The sequence below is a fragment of the Manihot esculenta genome, chromosome 17 (genome assembly GCF_001659605.2).
Source record: "Manihot esculenta cultivar AM560-2 chromosome 17, M.esculenta_v8, whole genome shotgun sequence".
NCBI lineage: Eukaryota > Viridiplantae > Streptophyta > Magnoliopsida > Malpighiales > Euphorbiaceae > Manihot > Manihot esculenta.
Window position 1 is genome coordinate 27,441,638 of NC_035177.2, and position 20,885 is coordinate 27,462,522.

Below are 20,885 nucleotides of genomic sequence, written 5' to 3' on the forward strand. Positions count from 1 at the left end.
CCAATTCGATAAATATTACCGAAAGATAAACGAACCACCACCGATCTAAGCATGAAACAGAGTTGCAGCGAGCATTCTGTTCCACTCAAACTGGATAGGAGGGAATGGCCAGATTAAAGCATCCAGATAAGAATAATAAAAAGGGGCAAAACAAGAGCACAAGTGTGAAAGAGTCGGGCCATTTTTCCATTAATGCAAGCATATGAAGCTGCTTTTGACACCTAGCTACTGTAGACCCATCACATGGCAACTAGAACCTACAATTGTATTAATCATCTAACCACATAAGTTCTTGTCACATCAACAGAAAAGGTCAATTTATGACACAGGAACATCACGTTCATCCTACAATCAACTTTTTCTCATCATAAATTGACTGTAAAATAACAAAAAACAAACAGCTAAGTCCACAAAATATCGACTCCTACTAATTATGGATTGTATGTATTCAATACCATAGAAAGAAGGAATAGCATCTTCTAATTACAGTAATAACTTATATATATAATTTTAAGCTAGGATTAGCCAGTACGTCCACCTCTGGAAGGGTCCAAACAGAACTAATATTACAAAAGAGAAAGTGGTATCTTAACTGGTTAAGTTGATCAGTAGTCCAAAGACCCCACAGAAGTTATACCGGTGCTCAAATTTCTTGAGTCCTGCCGGCTTGCATAATCATCACAACTGCCATTAGAAAGCCTCTGAATTGGGACTGAATTCAGAAGCTCTAGACCACGTTTGCCCATTTGCTGCACTTCTTGTGGTGAGAGTATTTTGATGCACCACACGCTGTTTACAAATTCCCTGGTTTATAAAGAACCAATCTATCAGCAATGACAGAGAAGGCAAGAAAACAGAAAGGGAAAAAATAATTTTGGAAAATATTATTCTTATAACCATCAAATGTAGAGATTTCTTTATTTTCAGAATATTTTTGAAACAACATGCTAGCATAACTTAGAACAAAACCACCAGGCTTTCAGAAAACTAATGATCAAGAAGTTCTAAAGAAATAATGCCACTAAAAAATTGCTAGAAAGCTGGAAACTTACGGCCAGGGGTCATCACCGAGGAGGAGAACATCATTCTCCCGGTCAACAAATACAAGCTGCCAGCCTGATCTCAAAGGGTCCTCCAGCTGGCCTTCAAGGCCAAACATACGAGCCAGTTCACTCCGTAACTCATTGTAACTGCTGAATTTGGTAATGTCCAGCGACCTACCGAAGGACCCCGACTTGTAAACCTGTAAACAATTACGGTATCAGCATCAAGTGACATGAAAATGAACTGAAATATTAAATCATGACATTTCCATCAAGTAATGTAACACCAATTGGAAGGCCAAAAAGGCAACTCACCTTAACAAAGGTTCTAGTTGGTGGGTTTACTTGGCCCACATTCTCTGGGGACTGCAGGAAACCTGATTCATCAATGCAACTCGACGGTGTCATTGCTGGGTTAAGCGAAAAATCAGTGCCTGTAGTACTCATGTAATTTGAAGAAGAGAATGGAATAGTTGTGGAATCACAATCACTGCCAACTCCCCTAAGACTGGACATTCCACTCTGCAATTGAAGAGATGAAGGCTCTATATTAAAACCAAATAGAAGATGGCTTTGTGGATCAGTGCCACCTTCTTGGTCTATTGAACACTCTCTACCAGGGAAGGGAGGTAATGAAACAGAACTCTGAGATATGTTTGTCTGAGGGCCCCCCAACTGTTCCACTTGGGACAGAACGCATTGTGGAGCTCCTGAAGAAATAAGAGGTTCAACTGCAGCTCGCTTAGATGGCCAGGCAGAAGAAGTTATCAAGGCACTTGTTCTAGGCAGGTTGATCAAATGAGTTGATTCATCCTGGGAAAATGAACCAATGAGACTATGCATAGGAGAAACAACAGAGCTTGTCACAGGGTTCCCATTTGAATCGGAGAAACTCTGCTGCTGGCACAGAGAAGAGATGGCGGGCAATGGTGGTGACTGGGATTGAGAGGCTGAAGCAAATTGAGACATTGCAGAGACGACATTTGGAATCTGCTGATGCTCAACGAGTTGCTGTTGTGACAGAGGATGCTGTTGTTGCTGCTGCGGCTGTTGCTGTGGACCATTTAGTGAGTGCTGAGAATGCAACTGTTGCTGAACTAGGTGTGACTGTGTTTGGACCTGAGTCCGAGGCTGATGTTGATTTTCTTGAACACCTTGAAGAAAGGCCTGTTGAGATTGAGGCTGCTGCAACATCTGGGGCTGCATCAATGCAGCAGTCCTGCTGGGGAGGTTAGGATGTTGCTGGAATTGCAAAAGGGATGTAGTTGATGATTTGGAAGGATCAATAGCCCTCATCTCCTGGAGGGCAGCAGCAGCCATAGCTTGGTACATGTCAGTTTGCAAACCAAGCATAGAAGCATCGACCCTTGGCTGCATCCATGGTGTTACTCCTAGTCCCTGAAAGCTCATAGATTGAATCCCGCGATCTCCATCTCCTCGCAGCCACATAAGGGGAGAATTCATTCCAAAATCGTCATCCTTGATTCCTATAGGGAAAAAATTGGTAAACAAAGATGAATTTTCCTTTAAGAAAAAAATAAAGAATGGAAACAACGTAATACATAATAATATCAACTTTACTGCCAACCATATGGAAGGGAAAGATTAAGAAACTGGGAGGTAAAAAACCAGAGCCTATAACTGAACTTTAAAAAATACAACCTACTCATTAAGCCCTTGAGCTGGCAACAGACAAGCTTACCATGGAATGAGGGCAGTCCAGGTGGCCAAGGGCGCTTAAGCCTTAAAGGGAATGGAGATGGATACATTGGGAATGTTGTTAATGGTTCAATTTCCCATAGAGAAACTCTTGGTTGCCTCTCTCCAGCTGTGGACTCATCCCAGCCAACCTGCATTTATTTGCTCTATTTACATTAGAAAGGATATTCGCATAATATATCTCAACAAAATATTTGAAGAAAATTTAACAAAAACAACATTTTGCCAAGCAACAACTTATTCAACAATGTATGACATCCACTGATTGTTCTTAAGCACACCTTGACTGAGCGCCAATGTGAATTAGGCCACCTTACAGGATCCAAGTCACTTATGCCAGTTATTGTACCCATGTAACTGTATGCATATAAAAATTCAAAAATTTATCAGAAAGAAGTTCATCACATTAAAATAGGAGACAAACCAATACACGTAGGGAACATGCTATCAGATGAGCCAAGGAAGCACTAGGTAGAATCACAAAAGTGGTTAAATAGGCTGTGTGCACAACAAGCAAAGCACAAAAGGATCCAACTTAAACAGCCCGTTGACATTAACCAGCTACAATAACAATCATCTCCTCAGAAAATGGGGACAGATATTAATTTCATTTTACTTTTATGTAATGAATTTATTGTTTCCCGCAGCCAGTAGTCAAGCTCATCTTTTATTGTTTTCCCCCGAAAAAATTGCAAGTGAATAATCAAAAAGACTATTATACAGTTATTGCAGCAATTATTATAAATATAATAATAAAGGCCAAGGACCTACCGACGGACACTTGATTCTTCTGTTTCAAATAGCATCCTAAAGCGCATACCAACAGAAACCCGGGTATGATAGACTGCTTTAAAGTACTTGGCCAATGGTATGACAAACTCTGATGGGCTAGCCCTGAATGGAGAATGAAGATTTTAATGAAGTGTATGACAAGAAAATTCTAAATTTGACATCAGTCAGTGTCACCTTGGGTTGTAGAATATAGTGAAACGGCTGTTTGTTGCAGCTGCATGAGCCGCAGCAGCAAGAAGCCCTAAGTGCATGCTGTCACTTGATAAGACTGATGAAGGCATCACAGTTTGAGGACGATTAGTACGTCGGATACCAAGCAACAATTGATTCTTTTCATTCCTGATTGTCATACCCATCTCTATTAGACATTCATTTACAAGATAGCAACCACATTCACTCTTTAGCTAAACCCAATATCATATATATTTCCAAGTATCCAGTTTCATGCCTGAAAATGGTTAAAGTTCAAACCTACTACACAGGAAGAAACTAAAATATATTCTACTCTAATGCAGTAAGAAATAAGAAATAAAAAACAATAAAAAAGAAGACATCGCGGGATAGATAACCAACAGCCCACCAGATAAAAAGGACTGAATCCCCAGCCACAAGTCTTTTAGCGCTTACAAACACACTCCAACCAGTTGTAAGTAAATGTCTTTTGGGCTGGCCTGTATGGAGCAAAGTCAAGAACTGTCAGATGTGAAATTTACATTTCTTTTATTTAATTATCTTGAGGGCTCCAAATTATCTACCATCACGGAAGATATAATCAGCAGCAATCCAAATATGCTGTAAAATATCCAATAAATCAACTGAAGGAGGTGGAATTTACACCCACTTTCACTAATAACATTTTGAAATCAAAACATTAAAAAATTTAATTTTTAGGCTTTTAATATAAAGAAGTTCCACCCACTACTAGAACAGAAAAGATGAAAATCAATCTATAGAACTGAGCTAATTAGTATAAAAACTTTGAAAAATAACTCTAAATAAAAAAAATCATGTGCAGTGCTCTCATCCCTTTAAGCATCAGATGCATGATAATTATTAAAACACTCAGCACAAATATAAAATTACAATATAAAATTATACCAAACCTCATGATCAACTATTGTTGCCTAAAAGATAGAAATGATCCTAGCCTAAAACAAAGAATACAAATATTATTAAAAAAAAAACCTCACCTCGAAAGATATGCCTGAATTTCCATTCATTATCATGTAGATCCCTGGCAATCAACTCTTGAGCTGGGGGTTGCTGTGAAAAGTCCTGCAAGTGAAGAACTGATGAAATTTCATGCTATATTTTAACCATTGGGAACATAAACTAATGATCTTGTTCCATAGTGAGAAATAAGCCTTACCAGTGGAGGAAACACTTTTTCAGCAGCCCGGCGAGGGACAGAGAATCCTCCATGCGTACTTGTGTCACTAGCTGTCAAAGTTTTACAAAAATAATTTGTCGGCTGTTTGCTGGGGGCGCCCAATTCCGCTGGAAGGTAGGCATCCTTCTGCTCTTGCTATAGAATAAGGACATTTTAAATATGTGATGTATTCATGTCAACCAAAGAACAGCAAATCAAGAACACCAATAAAGACAATATGGCATACAGGACTCAGAGGCTGCAAGGTCATCTGTGCATACACTTCATCTGTCTCAACATCTGCCTGAAATAGAGAAATTTTTTTAAAGTCTTACAAGGAAGAAACAATGGGAATTGCAGAACAAGTAACTAGAAAAAAAAAAAACAAGTCTTACATGCATGGTCACATTGTGAAGCTGACATATAAGTTGCGGAGGTAAGCTTGGGTAGTTAGGGATATGGGCATCCACTTCTTTGTTGGTTGACACAGCAACCTACTCAAAAAGAGCATTGATTTTGGTGAAATTCAGCAAAGAGTAATTTGAATGAATCATCCATCTAATACTGCCATGTAGAAGCGGCCAGGGTGCACTTATTGGCATCTTCAACTTGAATTTTCAAGATGCAACCTGGACTACTTAAATAGCTTAATAGCTAAATGCATTTATCAATCAGTAACAGGCAACATTAAGCATTTCAAAGTTTGTTTTACCCAAGATGATAATCATAAATGAAGCTGCACTGCTGAAGCCATAAGCACAACAAATAGTCTAGATAAACAAAAATCGAAACATAATTATTCAAGAGAACATATCAATTTTCTTCATCATCACAGAGATGAAGAAGGCTATAATCAGATTAGATATGCTTACCTGCTCACTGTGGCCCTGCGGGAAATAAACAACACGACTTCCAACAGCAGGCAGAGAAACCAGAGGACCCGCACATGCGTGCCAAAGTTCAGAATTCAAAACCCGTTTCTCCCCTGCAAAATTAGTTAGAGTGAGATGTTTAGAATCATATGAAAACCTACCATTGATGTCCTCAAAACTTTACAATAAGCCCTCCTACTAGTAAAATCAACTAATCAAAGATGCCATAAAGGCCTTGCCTATTAATTTAACAAGATTAGACATATGATTCCTCTGAGTGATTTACAGAAACAGCTGGTGGGAGAAGATGGGGAGATCCAAACATTTGTACCAATTGAGATCTCCCCACCGTGCAGCTGAAGCTACCAAAGAAAACCCAAAAAGTAGAGAGCTTAAACCAACCAAAGAGAATCTATCAGCCAACTGTGCTTTTCAAGATCTCAGTTTCTATCCCATTCCCAGGTTTTTGAAGTAACAAATGGACCTTGTGGTCCCAATTCCATGCTTAAACCACAATCTCCCCACAAAACTCAATCAAACACCTGGACAAAAATGAATAAACCCAAAACTAGAATTGAGAGAAAGCGGGAGAACGACCCCCACCCCCTTCCCAAAAAAAAAACAATAGAGAAAGAAAAGAGAAGAAAAACAACAACTACCTCAGAAGAATAAAGAGAAAAAGGAAAAAAAAATCTGCAAGTAATGATACTCACCTTCCTGGGTCTGTGGATTAAAACCAACTGAAGATAACCTCATTGTTACAGAGATGTAATAACGCCTTCAGAACCAAGTTCAGACCCACAACCAAAAAGATCCAAAAAACCACTCTTAAACACACCAATTAAACCAGCAAAACCATTCAACAATTACTCTCTTCACTGGCTTCTCCCCGCCCAATACCACCATACCTTCCCCTTTTTCCTTCCCCTTCAAACAACAATCCAGATTGAAAAAATTTGGTGTCCAAGCATCAGTGAAGCACGGAAGTCAAAAGATATTCAGTATGAACTTCATTTGAAAACAAACAACAGCAAAACCCACTTCCTGAATCCTCAACCGAAGCCGGTGTTGCTACAAAAGACTATCGATTTCAGCCACATCCGCTTGCTACTTGCTTCACCCACAACCCCCAACTTGACTAATCACTGAACAAAAGCGCTAAAACTATACAAATCTTCAACAAATGGAACCCCACATTCCAGCTCCAAAAAAGAAAAAAGAATCTCCGCGCGTGCTTCTCTAGAAAAAGCCAACCAGATTGTGAGGTAATGATTTCAGCAATCAGATGAGCAAACGTCCAGAGCCAACCAAGCACTTGAGAACAAACCCAGCAAGACCCAAAATCCAGAACTCATAAAACAGCAATAGATCTCACTTGAAATTACCAAATATTACTTTCCTAAGAACTATTTAAAAGAAACCCAGATCTTATTACACGAGCAAAACCCAACCTAGTACAAGTAAGAAACTCAAGTACAAAGCATTTGCAGATCAAGTTATGAGCATGCAACAACAGCAACCACTTTAAACATACATTAAGACCTTAACAGAGAATATATAGCTATAACCATATAAAGACAGGTATATATATATTTATATGTATATGGAGAAGATTTTATGGGCTTGGGCAGTTGTTTCCAGTAACGGAAATAGTGCTACTGCTGGAGTTGATGGTTCTGCTTGCTGCTACTGCTGCTTTACCCCTCTCTCTCTCTATTTTGGCTCAATCAATGAACACCCAACCGCCATTATTTTTCGCTCTTTTTTTATACCAAGACAAAGGCAAGGCAAAGCAAATGACCCAATAGGAAGAAGGAGCGAGAGTGTGTGTCAGATTTTTATTTTTGAGAGTTTTTCTTTCCCTGTAAATTTTAGTAGCATTTCTTTACTGAAACTTTTCGTGCTCATTTCAGTCTCGGACAATTTGAGAATAGTGGCATTTACCCTCAAAGTTGGGAATATTTACTACGCTGTCCCGGTGATTTTTTTTATGATAATTTATTATTTAATTTTGCAGGTAATTTTCAAACATGATTTGGTGTTAATTTAATAATTTTTAATTTTATAAAATGAAATTTTATTTATTTATTTATTTAAAATGAATTGATTGAGAGGAAAATTGTACATAAGAGTATGGTTGCAAGTTGATTGTCATTACTATGCTATGGGCCAAACATAAGTCCCACTTACTAGTACAATTATAGAGGACATTTCCACAAATTGCAACCCCCCAAAAAATATTATCTTATATTTGTTCTCTTTTATATGATTAATATATTTATTTTTTTATATTTTTAAATATATCTATTTGTATAATTTTATTTTATATTATAAAAGTTTTTTAATAATCTGAAATACATAAAGAGATAGAGTTTAAGTGTGTATGAGTAAATTTAGCTCTCTAATTTCCCTTCTTTCCTCTATATATATTTTCTCTTTTATCTTCTGACGTGTCTCAATCATTTAGGACCATACATACGAGCGTCTTCTTTTTATTGGATCGTAATAAATTTTAGAGTCGACTTTTATGCAAAAATTCAATTGTGGTTCGAGTACTAATTATCCGGCGGTTATATCTTTCATAGTAAATTAGTAAATTTATGAAAGTGATAATTTTATGTCTAGCCTTGAAAGCAATTGTAGTCAACCAATTGCACTTTCAATTGTAAAATAGTTACAAAAAAAAATAAGTAACTCAAACTTATATAGTAGAATTAAAAATGTTTAATTTTTTATAATGTAAATTTATTTCTTAATTATTATTAAAAAATTAAATAAATTTAAAATAATATCAAATAGATTAAAAAAAATAATAATTTTTCATTAATATTAAAATAAAAAAACTTTTGCCGATTGTGATTCCACCGGAATGTCAGATTCCGGCAATGAGGGTATGGAAGAGGATGATCTTTTGCAACATAATGGCCGTAGGAAGCGTAAAGATGGTGAAGGAGGTTTCTCTTTAGAAGAACAAGACGGTAGAAAGTTTGAGTCTGTTGGACAACCGTCTCCAATGGGTCCTTCGTTTAGGGATATGCTAGTCAATGGGAGTCCTAATAACGAGACTGTGATTGCTGACACAGTTGAAGTGAATGATGAGGAGTCGTATGAGCTTTCTGATGGGGAAGAGGATGAGGAGGATGAAAAGTGCCCTAATATTAAACTTACTAAAATTGAGAAATCTCGTTATTGTAAACCATGGAAGAACTCCTTGATTATCAAGCTGATTGGAAGATCAATAGGGTATGCCTATTTATCACGAAGGGTGAAGGAACTCTGGAAACCTAAATCCCCTATTGACTTAATTGCTCTGGACAACGATTTTTTTCTTGCTCGATTTAATAGTAGGGAAGATTTTGATTTTGCACTGGAGGGTGGACCATGGATTATAGCTGATCATTATTTGTCAGTTCGCCAATGGTGCCCGGATTTTGATCCATTTAATGTTTCCTTGGAACGCTTGGCAGTTTGGGTTCGTTTTCCATGCCTTCCAATTGAATATTTTAATGAGGATTTTCTTATGCGATTGGGGAGGAAGATAGGAGATCCTATCAGAGTGGATAATAACACTAGCCGAGTGACAAGAGGGCATTTTGCGAGATTATGTGTTGAAGTTGATGTTACGAAGCCTCTTTTGTCGAAATTCAAGCTGAACCGGAGAGTTCGACGTATTGAATATGAGGCGTTGCATATGGTTTGTTTTTCATGTGGAATTTTTGGGCATATGAAGGATAATTGTCCTTCGTTGCGGAAAGAGTTGCAGCCAGAGAATGTAGAGAATGTGTCTAATTCGGTTCATAGTAACCCTGCTCCTAAGGTGGCTCAGTTACCCGAGAATCAGGTGGTTAATCCAGCTGTTTTAGATGATTTTGGTGATTGGATGCTGGTTAAGAAGGATAGAAGACGTAATCAACGTCCTCAGGAAAAATCTGTATTTAAATTTGGGTCAGGTGATCATGGTCCGAGGGAGTCAAACAAGGGTAAATCAACGATGAAGGCCAATAATAATCCCTTTAGTTCTCTAGTTATTCTCCAGGATTCTGAGACTCATATAGAACATAATGCGACTCCACCAGTGGTACAAGATTTTCGTCCTGTCTTGGGCAAGAAAAAGCTACGGGATTCTAAAGGGAAGGGTCAAGTGGTTTCTACTGTGACAAGAGAGGAGACTCCCAATATTGCTTTAGATTCCTATGTGAGATCTAATGGGCCTGCTGTGCAAAGTTCAGTTCTAAAAATTAGAGGGGTTTCGAGTGGATCAGGGGGATCTTCTAGAAAAGCTGCTGCACAAGATGACCATGTAGTTGTTCAAGGGAATAATAGAACGAATCAGTCAAAGACTTGGGTTGTTTCTAACCCAAAATTGGTGGGACTTGCAAATTTAGAAACAGAATTGGATAGGAATCAACATGATAATTTTAATGATCCTTCGTTTCCTCATCCAACCCGTCCCAATATCCCAGCAGCTAATGGAGATGGTAATCAGGATATGAATCTTGACGATGATGCGATGATAATTATTGCTCAGACTTCCTTGAATGAATTTCAAAATAGTGGTTTAATTGGTAAGATGCCTTCTAATGAGGGGTCTTACTAGATTTTTCGTTCTATTATGGTTCAGTCATCCTCATGGCTTTCTTTTCTCTCTTATTTTTAATGATTATTGGAGTTTGGAATTGTCAGGGTGCTGCTTCTTCTAATTTTTTGAGAGCTTTTAAGGAATACAATCGTATCTATAAGCCTCAGATTTTTTGTTTGGTTGAGCCTCGAATTTCTGGCCATTCAGCTGATAATGTTTGTAAACAGCTAGGTTATGATAATTGGGTTCGTGTCGAGACTTTTGGTTTCAGTGGAGGTATCTGGATTTTATGGTCAGAAATATTTTTTAAGTTAACGCTTGTGTCGACAGATCCGCAATTTATTACATGCAATGTATTACTTGATAATGGGGACTCGTGGTTAGTGAGTTTTGTGTATGCCAGCCCTGACATTAGTTTACGAAGACGTTTGTGGCATTCGGTTCTGGGTTTCAATGGAAGTGAGAAAAGTTGGTTATTGTTGGGAGATTTCAATTCTTTTACAAGCGAGAATGAACAAACCGGCTATGTTAATGTTCACAGTATTGGGGCTAGTGATTTTCGGCAATGGATTTTTGATAACTCACTTATTGATTTGGGTTTTGAAGGTACCCCTTTTACTTGGAGTAAGGGTGGTATTAATTCTTCTTATAAAGCTGCTCGATTAGACCGTTGCTTGTGTACTGAGATTTGGCGCATGACATTTTCTAGAGCTACAGTTATTCATGCTCCAAAGTTGCATTCTGATCATTGTCCTATTTTTATGAATTGCTTTGGAGTTACAAATTCTTCTGTTCGTCGTTTTCATTTTCAAGCGGCTTGGACAGCTCACAAAGATTTTGTTGATGTTGTTTCCCGTGGTTGGAAGCAAAATACTTCTTTATTTGATAATTTGAAATCAACCAAAGACTCATTAAGCCAATGGAACCGATCTGAGTTTGGGAATATTTTTCATAATAAGCAGAGGTTGATCCGTCGAATTGATGGTGTTCAAAAAAGCTTAGCTATCCGGCGAACGAGAGGTTTAGTGAAGCTGGAATTTAATCTGAGACGACAGCTTGAAGATGTTTTGAAGCAGGAAGAATTATACTGGTTTCAACAATCCAGGGAGGAATGGATTGTTTCTGGTGAGAGAAATACAAGGTTTTATCATCTTTCTACCGTGATTAAATGCAAGAAGCAACAAATTCTCAAGCTGAGAAATGGGAACAATGTGTGGATTGAAGATTCTAGTCAACTTAAAGAGCTTGCTAGCGGTTACTATCAGGAGCTGTATTCGAAAGATTTGGCGGTTGACTGCAGCCATTTTGTTAGACCTGATGGGCCTGCTCTTTCTTCTTCTCAACGGTTGCTTCTGGATCGTCCTTTTTCTCATGATGAAGTATATGATGCTTTGCGCCTTATGTCTCCTTACAAGGCTCCAGGACCCGATGGTCTACAAGCAGTTTTCTTTCAGAAATCTTGGTCTGCGGTAGGTTCACAGGTTTCAGCGTTTATTATTGAGGTCTTGGGCGGGAGGGAGTTTCCAGAGGAAGTTAATGAAACGGTGCTAACTCTTATTCCTAAAATTGCTTGTCCAGAATTTATTTCTCAGTTCAGACCAATTAGCTTATGTAACGTGATTTATAAGCTTGTTACAAAAGTGTTGATTAACAGATTGAAAGATGTTTTGAGCTCTCTCATTGGATTGGAACAAAGTAGCTTCGTTCCTGGCCGACAAATTATTGATAACATTGTGGTGTTTCAAGAAGTTTTGCACACTATGAGAACGTCTAAGCGATCAGGGGGTTTTATGGCAATTAAAATTGATCTTGAAAAGGCTTATGATAGACTAGATTGGGATTTTATTCAGTGGGTGCTGGGTTCTTACCACTTTTCCGATGCTTGGATTTCTAATATTATGAATTGTGTTAGAACATCTTCTATGTCAGTGTTATGGAATGGTGAGAAGTTAGAATCTTTTAAACCGACTCGTGGTGTGCGACAAGGCGATCCAATGTCTTCATATCTTTTTGTTATGTGTATTGAACAACTTTCGAGAATGTTTAAACAGCTTGTTCGTCAAGGCAGATGGAAGCCGATTCCTATCTCGAGTAATGGTCCGATGATTTCTCATCTTATGTTCGCGGATGATATGGTTTTGTTCGCAGAAGCTTCTGTGGAACAGTTGGATTTGATTTTATCATGTTTGGATGACTTTGCTAAGGTTTCCGGGCAGAAAGTGAATTTAGCTAAGTCTTCTCTTTATTTGTCGCCTTTTGTTGATAGTGATTTGGCGTCACTTTTGTCTTCAAGGTCAGGTATTCCTTTGACTGCTGATTTAGGAAAATACTTGGGTGTGCCATCTATTCATGGGAGGATTTCAGTCTCGACATATAGTAGTATTTTGGATAAAATGAGAGGCAGACTTGATGGCTGGAAGGCGAGAGCTCTATCAAAAGCTGGACGACTAACGTTAGTTCAATCAATTCTTAATGCTATTCCTATTTTTGTGATGCAGAGTGCTCTTTTACCGGTATCGCTTTGCAATGAAATAGAGAAAATATGCAGGAACTTTATTTGGCATGGGAAGGATATGAAGCCAGCTGTACATCTGATTAATTGGGATACAATGTCCTTGCCGAAGCGGTTAGGTGGTCTTGGCATCAGAAATATGCGACAAATGAATCAGGCTCTATTAGGGAAGTTGTGTTGGCGAGCTTACAAGAATCCGCAAGCTTTGTGGGTTAGGTGCCTTTTCAATAAATATGAGTCGGGTTTTGTTCATTGGGAAGTCGCTAAGCGAGCTAATGGTTCAGTCAATTGGAAATCTTTTTGTTATGGTTTGGAGCTACTTCGAAAAGGGATAGTTGTAGATGTGAATAATGGGATGCACACTAGATTTTGGCTGGATGATTGGCTTCCGGTTGGGCCTCTTTGGAATTTTGCACTTAAACCGTTGATTGAGTTGAATATGCAGGTTTGTGTTCGATATTTCTGGGTTCCTAATGTAGGCTGGAATTGGGACATTTTAAATTCTCTTCTTCCTACTGATGTCCTTTTATATTTCCAATCAATTACTTTAGTTGATGATATGTCGTGTTTGGATGGTTTTGCGTGGAAGCATTCTTCTTCTGGCTTATATACAGTTAAGTCAGGGTTTGATACGTTTTATTCAGAAGTGTCAGGATCTAATATGGATTGGCAAGGGCTGTGGAAGGTTAGGGTGCCACAGCGAATTCAAGTGTTTTTGTGGGAAGTGGCACATGAGAAAATCATGGTTAATGTTCAACGCCGAAAGCGAAAATTTATTGATTATGATTTATGTCCTCTTTGTGGAGTTGCAAGTGAATTTGTTTTGCATGCTCTACGAGATTGCCAACATGTGAAACAAATTTGGAATTCCCTTTTACCTACCAATTTCGTTTCTCCATTTTTTGATATTTTGAATGTGCCTTTATGGCTATCTGCTAATATAGAAAAAGTAGGGTTATTGGCTAATGGAATACCATGGGATGTGCTTTTTAGTTCGGTCGTTTGGTGGTTATGGAAGCGAAGAAACTTGTTGGTTTTTAATGAGAATAATGACCAGGATACTATTGATGCGTCCTTTATTCAGCTTCGAGCAAAAGAATATGTTCATGCATGGAGGTTTTCGATGCAGGCTGGGTCTGGACCGAGAGGCCGGTCTTTGAAGTATGTTGGGTGGAAGCCGCCAGAAACAGGCTGGGTGGTAGTGAATTCCGATGGTAGTGCATTGTTGTCAGCAGGAAGGGCAAGTTGTGCAGGTTGTTTTCGAAACAATGAAGGTAGATGGCTTTTGGGCTTTCAACGGTTTTTGGGCAATTGTGGAGCAATGGAAGCTGAGCTATGGGGAATATATTATGCTTTAGTATTAGCATGGGATTCAGGGTGGAAGAAGATTGAAGTTCAAACGGATTCTCAACTCGCGTTAGATTTACTTGCAGGTAGAGGTGCAGGAGTTTTTAGAGTTGCTAATTTGGTGAGGAATTGTCGTGATCTTATCAATAGAAGCTGGGAAGTCAAGATGGTAAAAATTTACAGGGAAGCAAATGCGGTAGCAGATCGTTTGACTAGTTTAACCATTGGTGATGATTTTAATTTGAAAATTCATCAATGGCCTCCTGTTACTATTAAATTTTTACTGGATGCTGATAGGTTGGGGCTTTCATGGCCTAGATTAATAAAATAAGGGCTCTATCCCTCTTTTTCTAAAAAAAAAAAATAGATTAAAGAAGGTATAACTCAAAACTCTTAAATTCTAATAAACAATTCATTATTTGACATGTTAATGATAATTTAAAAATAAATTTAAATAATTATAATTAAATAAGAATCAATTCATGAGTAATTTAAAGTATTTACAACCCTAATAAGAATCGACACTTGTCTCCATTGTGATAGGTCCACCATTACCATGCATGCAAATGCAATGTACAATAAGAAAAATTTAAGTGTGAAGGGTCCATCTTATTTATAAGCTCCATCCTTTCATTGGGTCCATTTATATTGATATTTCTTTTTTTTTTTTTGTACTTGCTACATGGTTAAATGTTTTAGGGTATGGTGTTCACCTATTCATTTCATAAATTCTTCATTTTTATAAAAATTAATTATTAATTTTTTATTGTTAAATATTTCACTTAAAAATATATTTAAAAATATAACAACATGTTGCCAATAATTACAATTTTCTGCTGCTGAATTCAGGGGCGGAGGGAGGAGCTTCCCTTTGGTAGGGCACCGCTGCGCACTGCTGCGACACCACCGACTGCGCCGCTGCGCACTGCTGCGACACCACCTACTGCGCCGCTGCGGCACCTTCATCCCCCTTCAAAGCATTTTTCGGTCGCCGGTACGGCACGTGCCTCCCTTGTCGTATCCTCCCTCCGCCCCTGGTTGAATCCTTAATATATATTTATCTTCATATTGAAAGGATATTCCAAGTAAAATTAAATTAATAAAATTATTGTATGCACTCATAGATTTGGTCTGGTAATAAATATATCTGAGTAAATTTTAAAAGTTTTAATTTTTACTCTATAAATTTTTAATTTTTATTTTAAAAAATTAAAAAATTAATATTAATAGTAGTAATTTAATAATGGATTATAAATCTTAATTACTATTTTATAGATAAATAATTCACAAAGCCATATTATCAAATTAAATTGGGCAATAAATGCTGAGAAGACATTCTCATTCTCCAGACATTGTGCCATAATAGTACTATAATTAATGAATTTTAAATGATACTTCCATAGATACAGCCTTATTTTTGTTTTTTTTACATAATTTAAAATAATACTCCCCTCCAAATAAATAAATAAATTATAATATCAATAATCTAAAAAAAACTAAGCTATATTTAATTTTTATATTTATCTATTCAAGCAAAATTCCAAAAATTATTTTAAAACGATTTGGGAATGTATTCATGATTTACAAATAGAGAAAACAAGATGAATAGTGAGATGTTGAGGGGTATATTAGCAAAAAATAAAAGTGACATCATCGAATCTTTTGATCCTATGGATAAAATTCAGATATTATCTTATAAGACGCATAAGAAAAGAGAAAAAGGACGAATCCTGACCATTGGCTGAGGAAAGGTAGGTCCCATAGGCCGTGATGGGACTTGACATGAACCACTGCTTACCTTTTTATTGGTCGCTTTCGAACTGTACGGTGGAGAGATGGCACACGCAATAAATTACCCCCCTGCTCTCTTGGCTCCTCCATCAGTCGGTGGCAGAATTGTAAATAAACAAATTGAAAGTGAAAATGTGATTATTGAAAAACTAGATGGGACCGCGGGACTGGTCACCGGTCGGCCGGATTGAAACCAGTAGCTAAAGGCATGGTCAGAGGATGAATTGGAATCAGACCGGTTGATCATGATTTATATTTACTTTTCATTTCTAATCAATTTTTGGTATGATTTTGATTTGGTCTATTACCAAAAAATTTAATTTATGAACTTTTATATTTATATTGTAAGTTTATTAGAAAAATTCGCAAGTTTATAATATAATATGAAAATTTGTAAATTTTTAAACTTTTTATTCAATAGTGCTTTTAATTTAATGTTGTTTTCAATTTTAAATTTTGATAGCTTCTCTATTTAAAAAAAAAAACTTTGATAGCTTCTATATCCAATTTGAAAATAGCTTGATGATCACTTGATACTTTCTAAAGTTGCCGCTTGCTAGAAAGAAATTGAATCAATTTTTTTTTTAAAAAATAATTTCATTATTACAACGTAAAAAATCGGATGTCTACAATCAAATAATAAGGATCTGGATCCATATAATAACATTAAAATAAAACCCATAAAATATAATATACAATAAAATCTAGAGATCTTATTATACTTTGACTCGAAATTAAAATTCTATGGAGAAGAGCAGAATCTTGTTTCTTCTCTTTTTTTGGATGTACAAGTTGCTGCAAAAGAAAAAAAATCATAGAGGCCAAAGAGAAGCTCCTTCTACTATAGCCACAAAAGGCATAAAACTTGAAAAAGTCCAAGGAAACAAAATATTATCTTGACAGCCCATAGTATCGGGGGAAAACCAAGCTCAACAGAACACATGCAACCACTAGAGCCGATAAAAGAAGTGCAAGCCACTCCAAATTCGAAGAGATCACAATTAATTCATATTAGACAGACGAAGGTGGTGAATGGGTGCTTTTGGTGACCCACTCACGCCTTTCGAGGCATGCTATGTGAGTTCCTTATAAATCTAAGTTCACCGGACATGGTAGTAAAAAGAAGCACAAGAACCAATTAATAGCCCTGCCCCATCAAACATCCTTCTCTTGCTCTAGAGAGCGTTGCATGAAAGAGCTCTAAAACAAAGAAGTCTTTAGAGTTAATGAGACTATTGAGTGACAAAAAGAAACTCTGGAGATGACATGCAAAATCGTTTTTTACTCTCTCAATATGATAAACCGCTTACTGGAGATTAAAAAAACAAAAAGAAAAAAAAGTACCCTCGACCCCATAATTTCATAAAAACTTACCTAACAAAGACAAATGATTGAATTTTCAAAACTCACCTAACAAATACAAATAATGAACTTTCTCTCTATTAAAAGATAGAAAAAACAAAAGAAAAATAAGACTTTATTTCTCAATTAAAAATTAAAAAAAAAAATCAAATTGAAGTAGATATTTAAATTTATCTATCTCGTATCAAGATTTAGAAAAAAAATAGAAAATAAACTTTTATGCATGATTCAATTTTAAATTAGAATCTTAAAAGGTAAAATTGTTAATTTAAACTAATTCTCAATTTAATACATTTATTTGATTCATAAATAAAATCTTATATAACAAGATATAACTCTCCCATTTTCTCAATATAAAAATAAATAGATATAGATATTTGAATTTGAGCCATTATCACTTTATCATTCATTTTAAAGATAAAGGAAGAGAAGGCTATCCTATTAGTATAGTAATTTTTTTTTTTTACAAAAAAAAGTAAATCCTACTTTGTAGTTAAAATATAATTCAATATCAAAATATCATTAAATTTATATATATAAAAAATTATTCAAAATGATATGATTATTACTTGAATTTTTTAAATTTGGAATAAAAAATAGGTGAAATGTAAATCTCAAAATGTAAGAATGAAAAGAAAAGCATCAAATGAGAATCCCAAACTATCTTAGTTGGCCAAATCCATCACATGTAGTCCATATTGAATTCATAGAAGAAGGGATAAGAGATGCCTTTTAAATCTAGTATTTTCAAATGCAATTGAAGATCACATCATGAAATCCTAATTTTGGTTAAGTGACAAAAGCTTCTGTCTCATGCAAATTTGGAAAAATATTAAACTCCACATTTCCCTATGCCCAACATGGCTTGTTCAATTATTCAACGCATTTCTTAAATTTCCACTTGTAAATTTTAATGTCATCACCTAAACGTGCATCATTATTTATTAATTAATTCCTTTAATTAACCCACATTTTTAAATTTAAAAATTTAACTTTAAAGAAAATCCCTATATCGGTGCTGTAGTTGGAGGGTACCCTAATGTAGGACATGCCCCTGACTATAAAATAGAGAATGGACCAGTGAATTAATGAAACATGGACCTAAAATTATACATATAAAGAGCTGATACTTTTTGGTATATATTTTGCACTTTCTAATAATTTTACCAATCAACAACACTAGAAAGCAATGGTTGCTCTTAATTAAGGGCTGCCCATTTCTACAGCTAAGATACATAAATTATTCAACACCCATTTTCAAATATATCTCTAAAATACTTGCTCTATGCCCTACAACTCCATTAATGTCTTTTATGCTTAACTGTCCTTCCTCCATTTGCTTCACTTTATAAAAATAATATCATTAAATAAGTTAATAATAAGGTAACAAATGAATAACATTTTTGAAGCTGCTCCTCTAATCATGAAGATCCGATTATAATCTGACTAAACCCACTTCACATCAATAAGGGATCATCCATTTTCTTGATTTTATAGGCAGAGTGGGCATAGACGAAATAAACCTATTAGAAGAAAAGAACAGTGCTGTGCTGACTCATTGTACCACCTTTATCACAATCCCATTTGGCCTTATTACCATTTTCACTTATAAATTAACTTAGGATCAATTTGCCTACGGAATTAGATTTGTGGGTATGGAATAAACATTCAAAACCCTAATCATGTTCTTGATCATGGCCTTTTTTTTAGATGTTGAATTCCCATATAACGAATATACGAAGATAATGTCCTTTTCATAGAATTTTATATATATAATTTTTTTTTATTCACTATTCATTCTCTTTTGTGTATTTTGTATTAAATATATTGCAATGGGTTGGAGAAGAGTCAAGAAAATGACCTATAGTTTTGTACGTTTAGAAAGCAACCAAGAAAGAATCCTTTGAAATTCTTTCACTTTTTTTGTTTGAAAAGTTAACAAAGATTCATATTCAATTCGAAATATAAAAAATAAAAATTATCTAAATTCAGTCTGCATGAAATTATTAAAAATTAATTTTATTTATTTTAAATAAAATAATTAATAAAAAAATAAATTAAATTAAATTATTATATTTTTTATTTAAAACAGGTAAATGTGAATAATATTTTTATAGTTTCGACATGTACATAACCCACAAATCTTAGTAGAATCTACTTGAAAGTAACGAGTCAAAATAATATAAACAATATGACAATAATGTCAGAGAAAAATTCCATTACTTTTTTCAATAGAAAAAGGTCAAAAAAAAAAAACTCAAATATTCACGAAGTCGGCAAAGTTTTTTTTATTGAAATTTATGATATTATTATTTTTTTTAAATTTCATATTAATTATTAAAAATAATAAAAGTGAGAAATATATATATATATATATATATATATATATATATAAAATTCATGTGGTTTTGAAAGAAGTCGGCGATAAGATATTTATTATTAGAAGTCTGAATTACGAATAAACAGAGATAGTGGCAAAGGTGTAAAAAGAGAAGGAAGGGATGGCAATAGTGAAAGAAAAAACAGAATCATAATTAAAAAATATAAATAGAGAGAGAAATTATGTGATTAAAAAAAAAAAAAGCAGGTGGTGACCCTGTAGTCCTTCCGTCTTGTTAAACGACGACCGTTTTGGCAGAAGTAGGAAGTAGGACGACAGTTGAGCATCCACGTGCAATAGGAAAGCTTCCATGTCCACTTGGCTTTTATTGCCAGCAGGAACTGCTGCCGCTTCTTCTTCAACCTCTGCTTAACATTGACGGTTTGAGATAGAAAAAGGAGTTTTCTTTTGAAAAATCATTTTAGATGCTATTAAAAACAAATTTAAATTATTTGTTAATTAATAATTTTTTAAAAAATATTTCTTAAATAGTATTTTTAACAGTAATATTAAATAAAAAAATTATAAATTAATTTTCGTGATTTGAAGAAGGTCATTTTTTTTCTTTCCGTTGCATACTAGATATAGAGAATGAAAGTTTTTTTTTTTCAAAACAAAAAAAAAGAAGAGTGATAAAAGCAACAGCTCAGCGCATAAATTTGAGGGACCAGGTCCGTAGATTTCGTCTCCTTTGACGCGACGTCAACACTCTCTCCCGCACGCTTCCCTATACTCTCCCCTTCTTTTTACCCCGAGATTGCTCCGATCCTCTAAATCACCTTCCAAAATAACTATTTTAAACCCCCTCCCAAAAAAAAAAAAAATATATATCTTAATTGCTTTAAAAACTATAATAATTTATTTATTCTTGGATGCGATTTCGGCTTTTACATGCATTTCGATTATAAAAGCCGCAATAAATAAATTGTTGAAAATAAAGTTAAAAGCTTAATTAGTGCATTTAAGTTACATTCACATGAAAATGGATAGCTTCAAGAAGATGATTAAAGTGGGATCCAAGCATAAGGGACAACATGGATACAAAAATCACCAGCCTTTGCAAACATGATGGATAGTATATGCTTATGTTATAGGGAATTCATGGTCCCCGAAGGAAGC

The 20,885-nt window shown here is 35.5% G+C and overlaps 1 protein-coding gene across 1 annotated transcript; it reads right to left on the bottom strand.

Annotated features, from left to right (window-relative positions):
• Window positions 1-339: 339 nt before the first annotated feature.
• Window positions 340-7,649, bottom strand: LOC110604375 (auxin response factor 6). The gene is made up of 14 exons (XM_021742514.2): window positions 6,509-7,649; window positions 5,796-5,908; window positions 5,319-5,417; window positions 5,171-5,227; window positions 4,924-5,079; window positions 4,745-4,829; window positions 4,135-4,225; window positions 3,729-3,893; window positions 3,534-3,656; window positions 3,044-3,119; window positions 2,746-2,893; window positions 1,359-2,530; window positions 1,053-1,243; window positions 340-804 (listed from the first exon to the last, which is right to left on the bottom strand). Exons 1-14 carry the CDS (start codon window positions 6,549-6,551, stop codon window positions 606-608), a joined length of 2,718 nt encoding a protein of 905 aa, XP_021598206.1. The 5' UTR covers window positions 6,552-7,649; the 3' UTR covers window positions 340-605.
• Window positions 7,650-20,885: the final 13,236 nt, after the last annotated feature.

Coding starts and splice junctions, on each gene's coding strand:
- LOC110604375 (XM_021742514.2), bottom strand. CDS start 6,551: ATGAGGTTATCTTCAGTTGGTTTTAATCCACAGACCCAGGAAG. Junction 4,226..4,744: donor ATTCAGGCATATCTTTCGAG/GTGAGGTTTTTT, acceptor TGCTCCATACAG/GCCAGCCCAAAAGACATTTA. Junction 2,894..3,043: donor CACATTGGCGCTCAGTCAAG/GTGTGCTTAAGA, acceptor AAATAAATGCAG/GTTGGCTGGGATGAGTCCAC.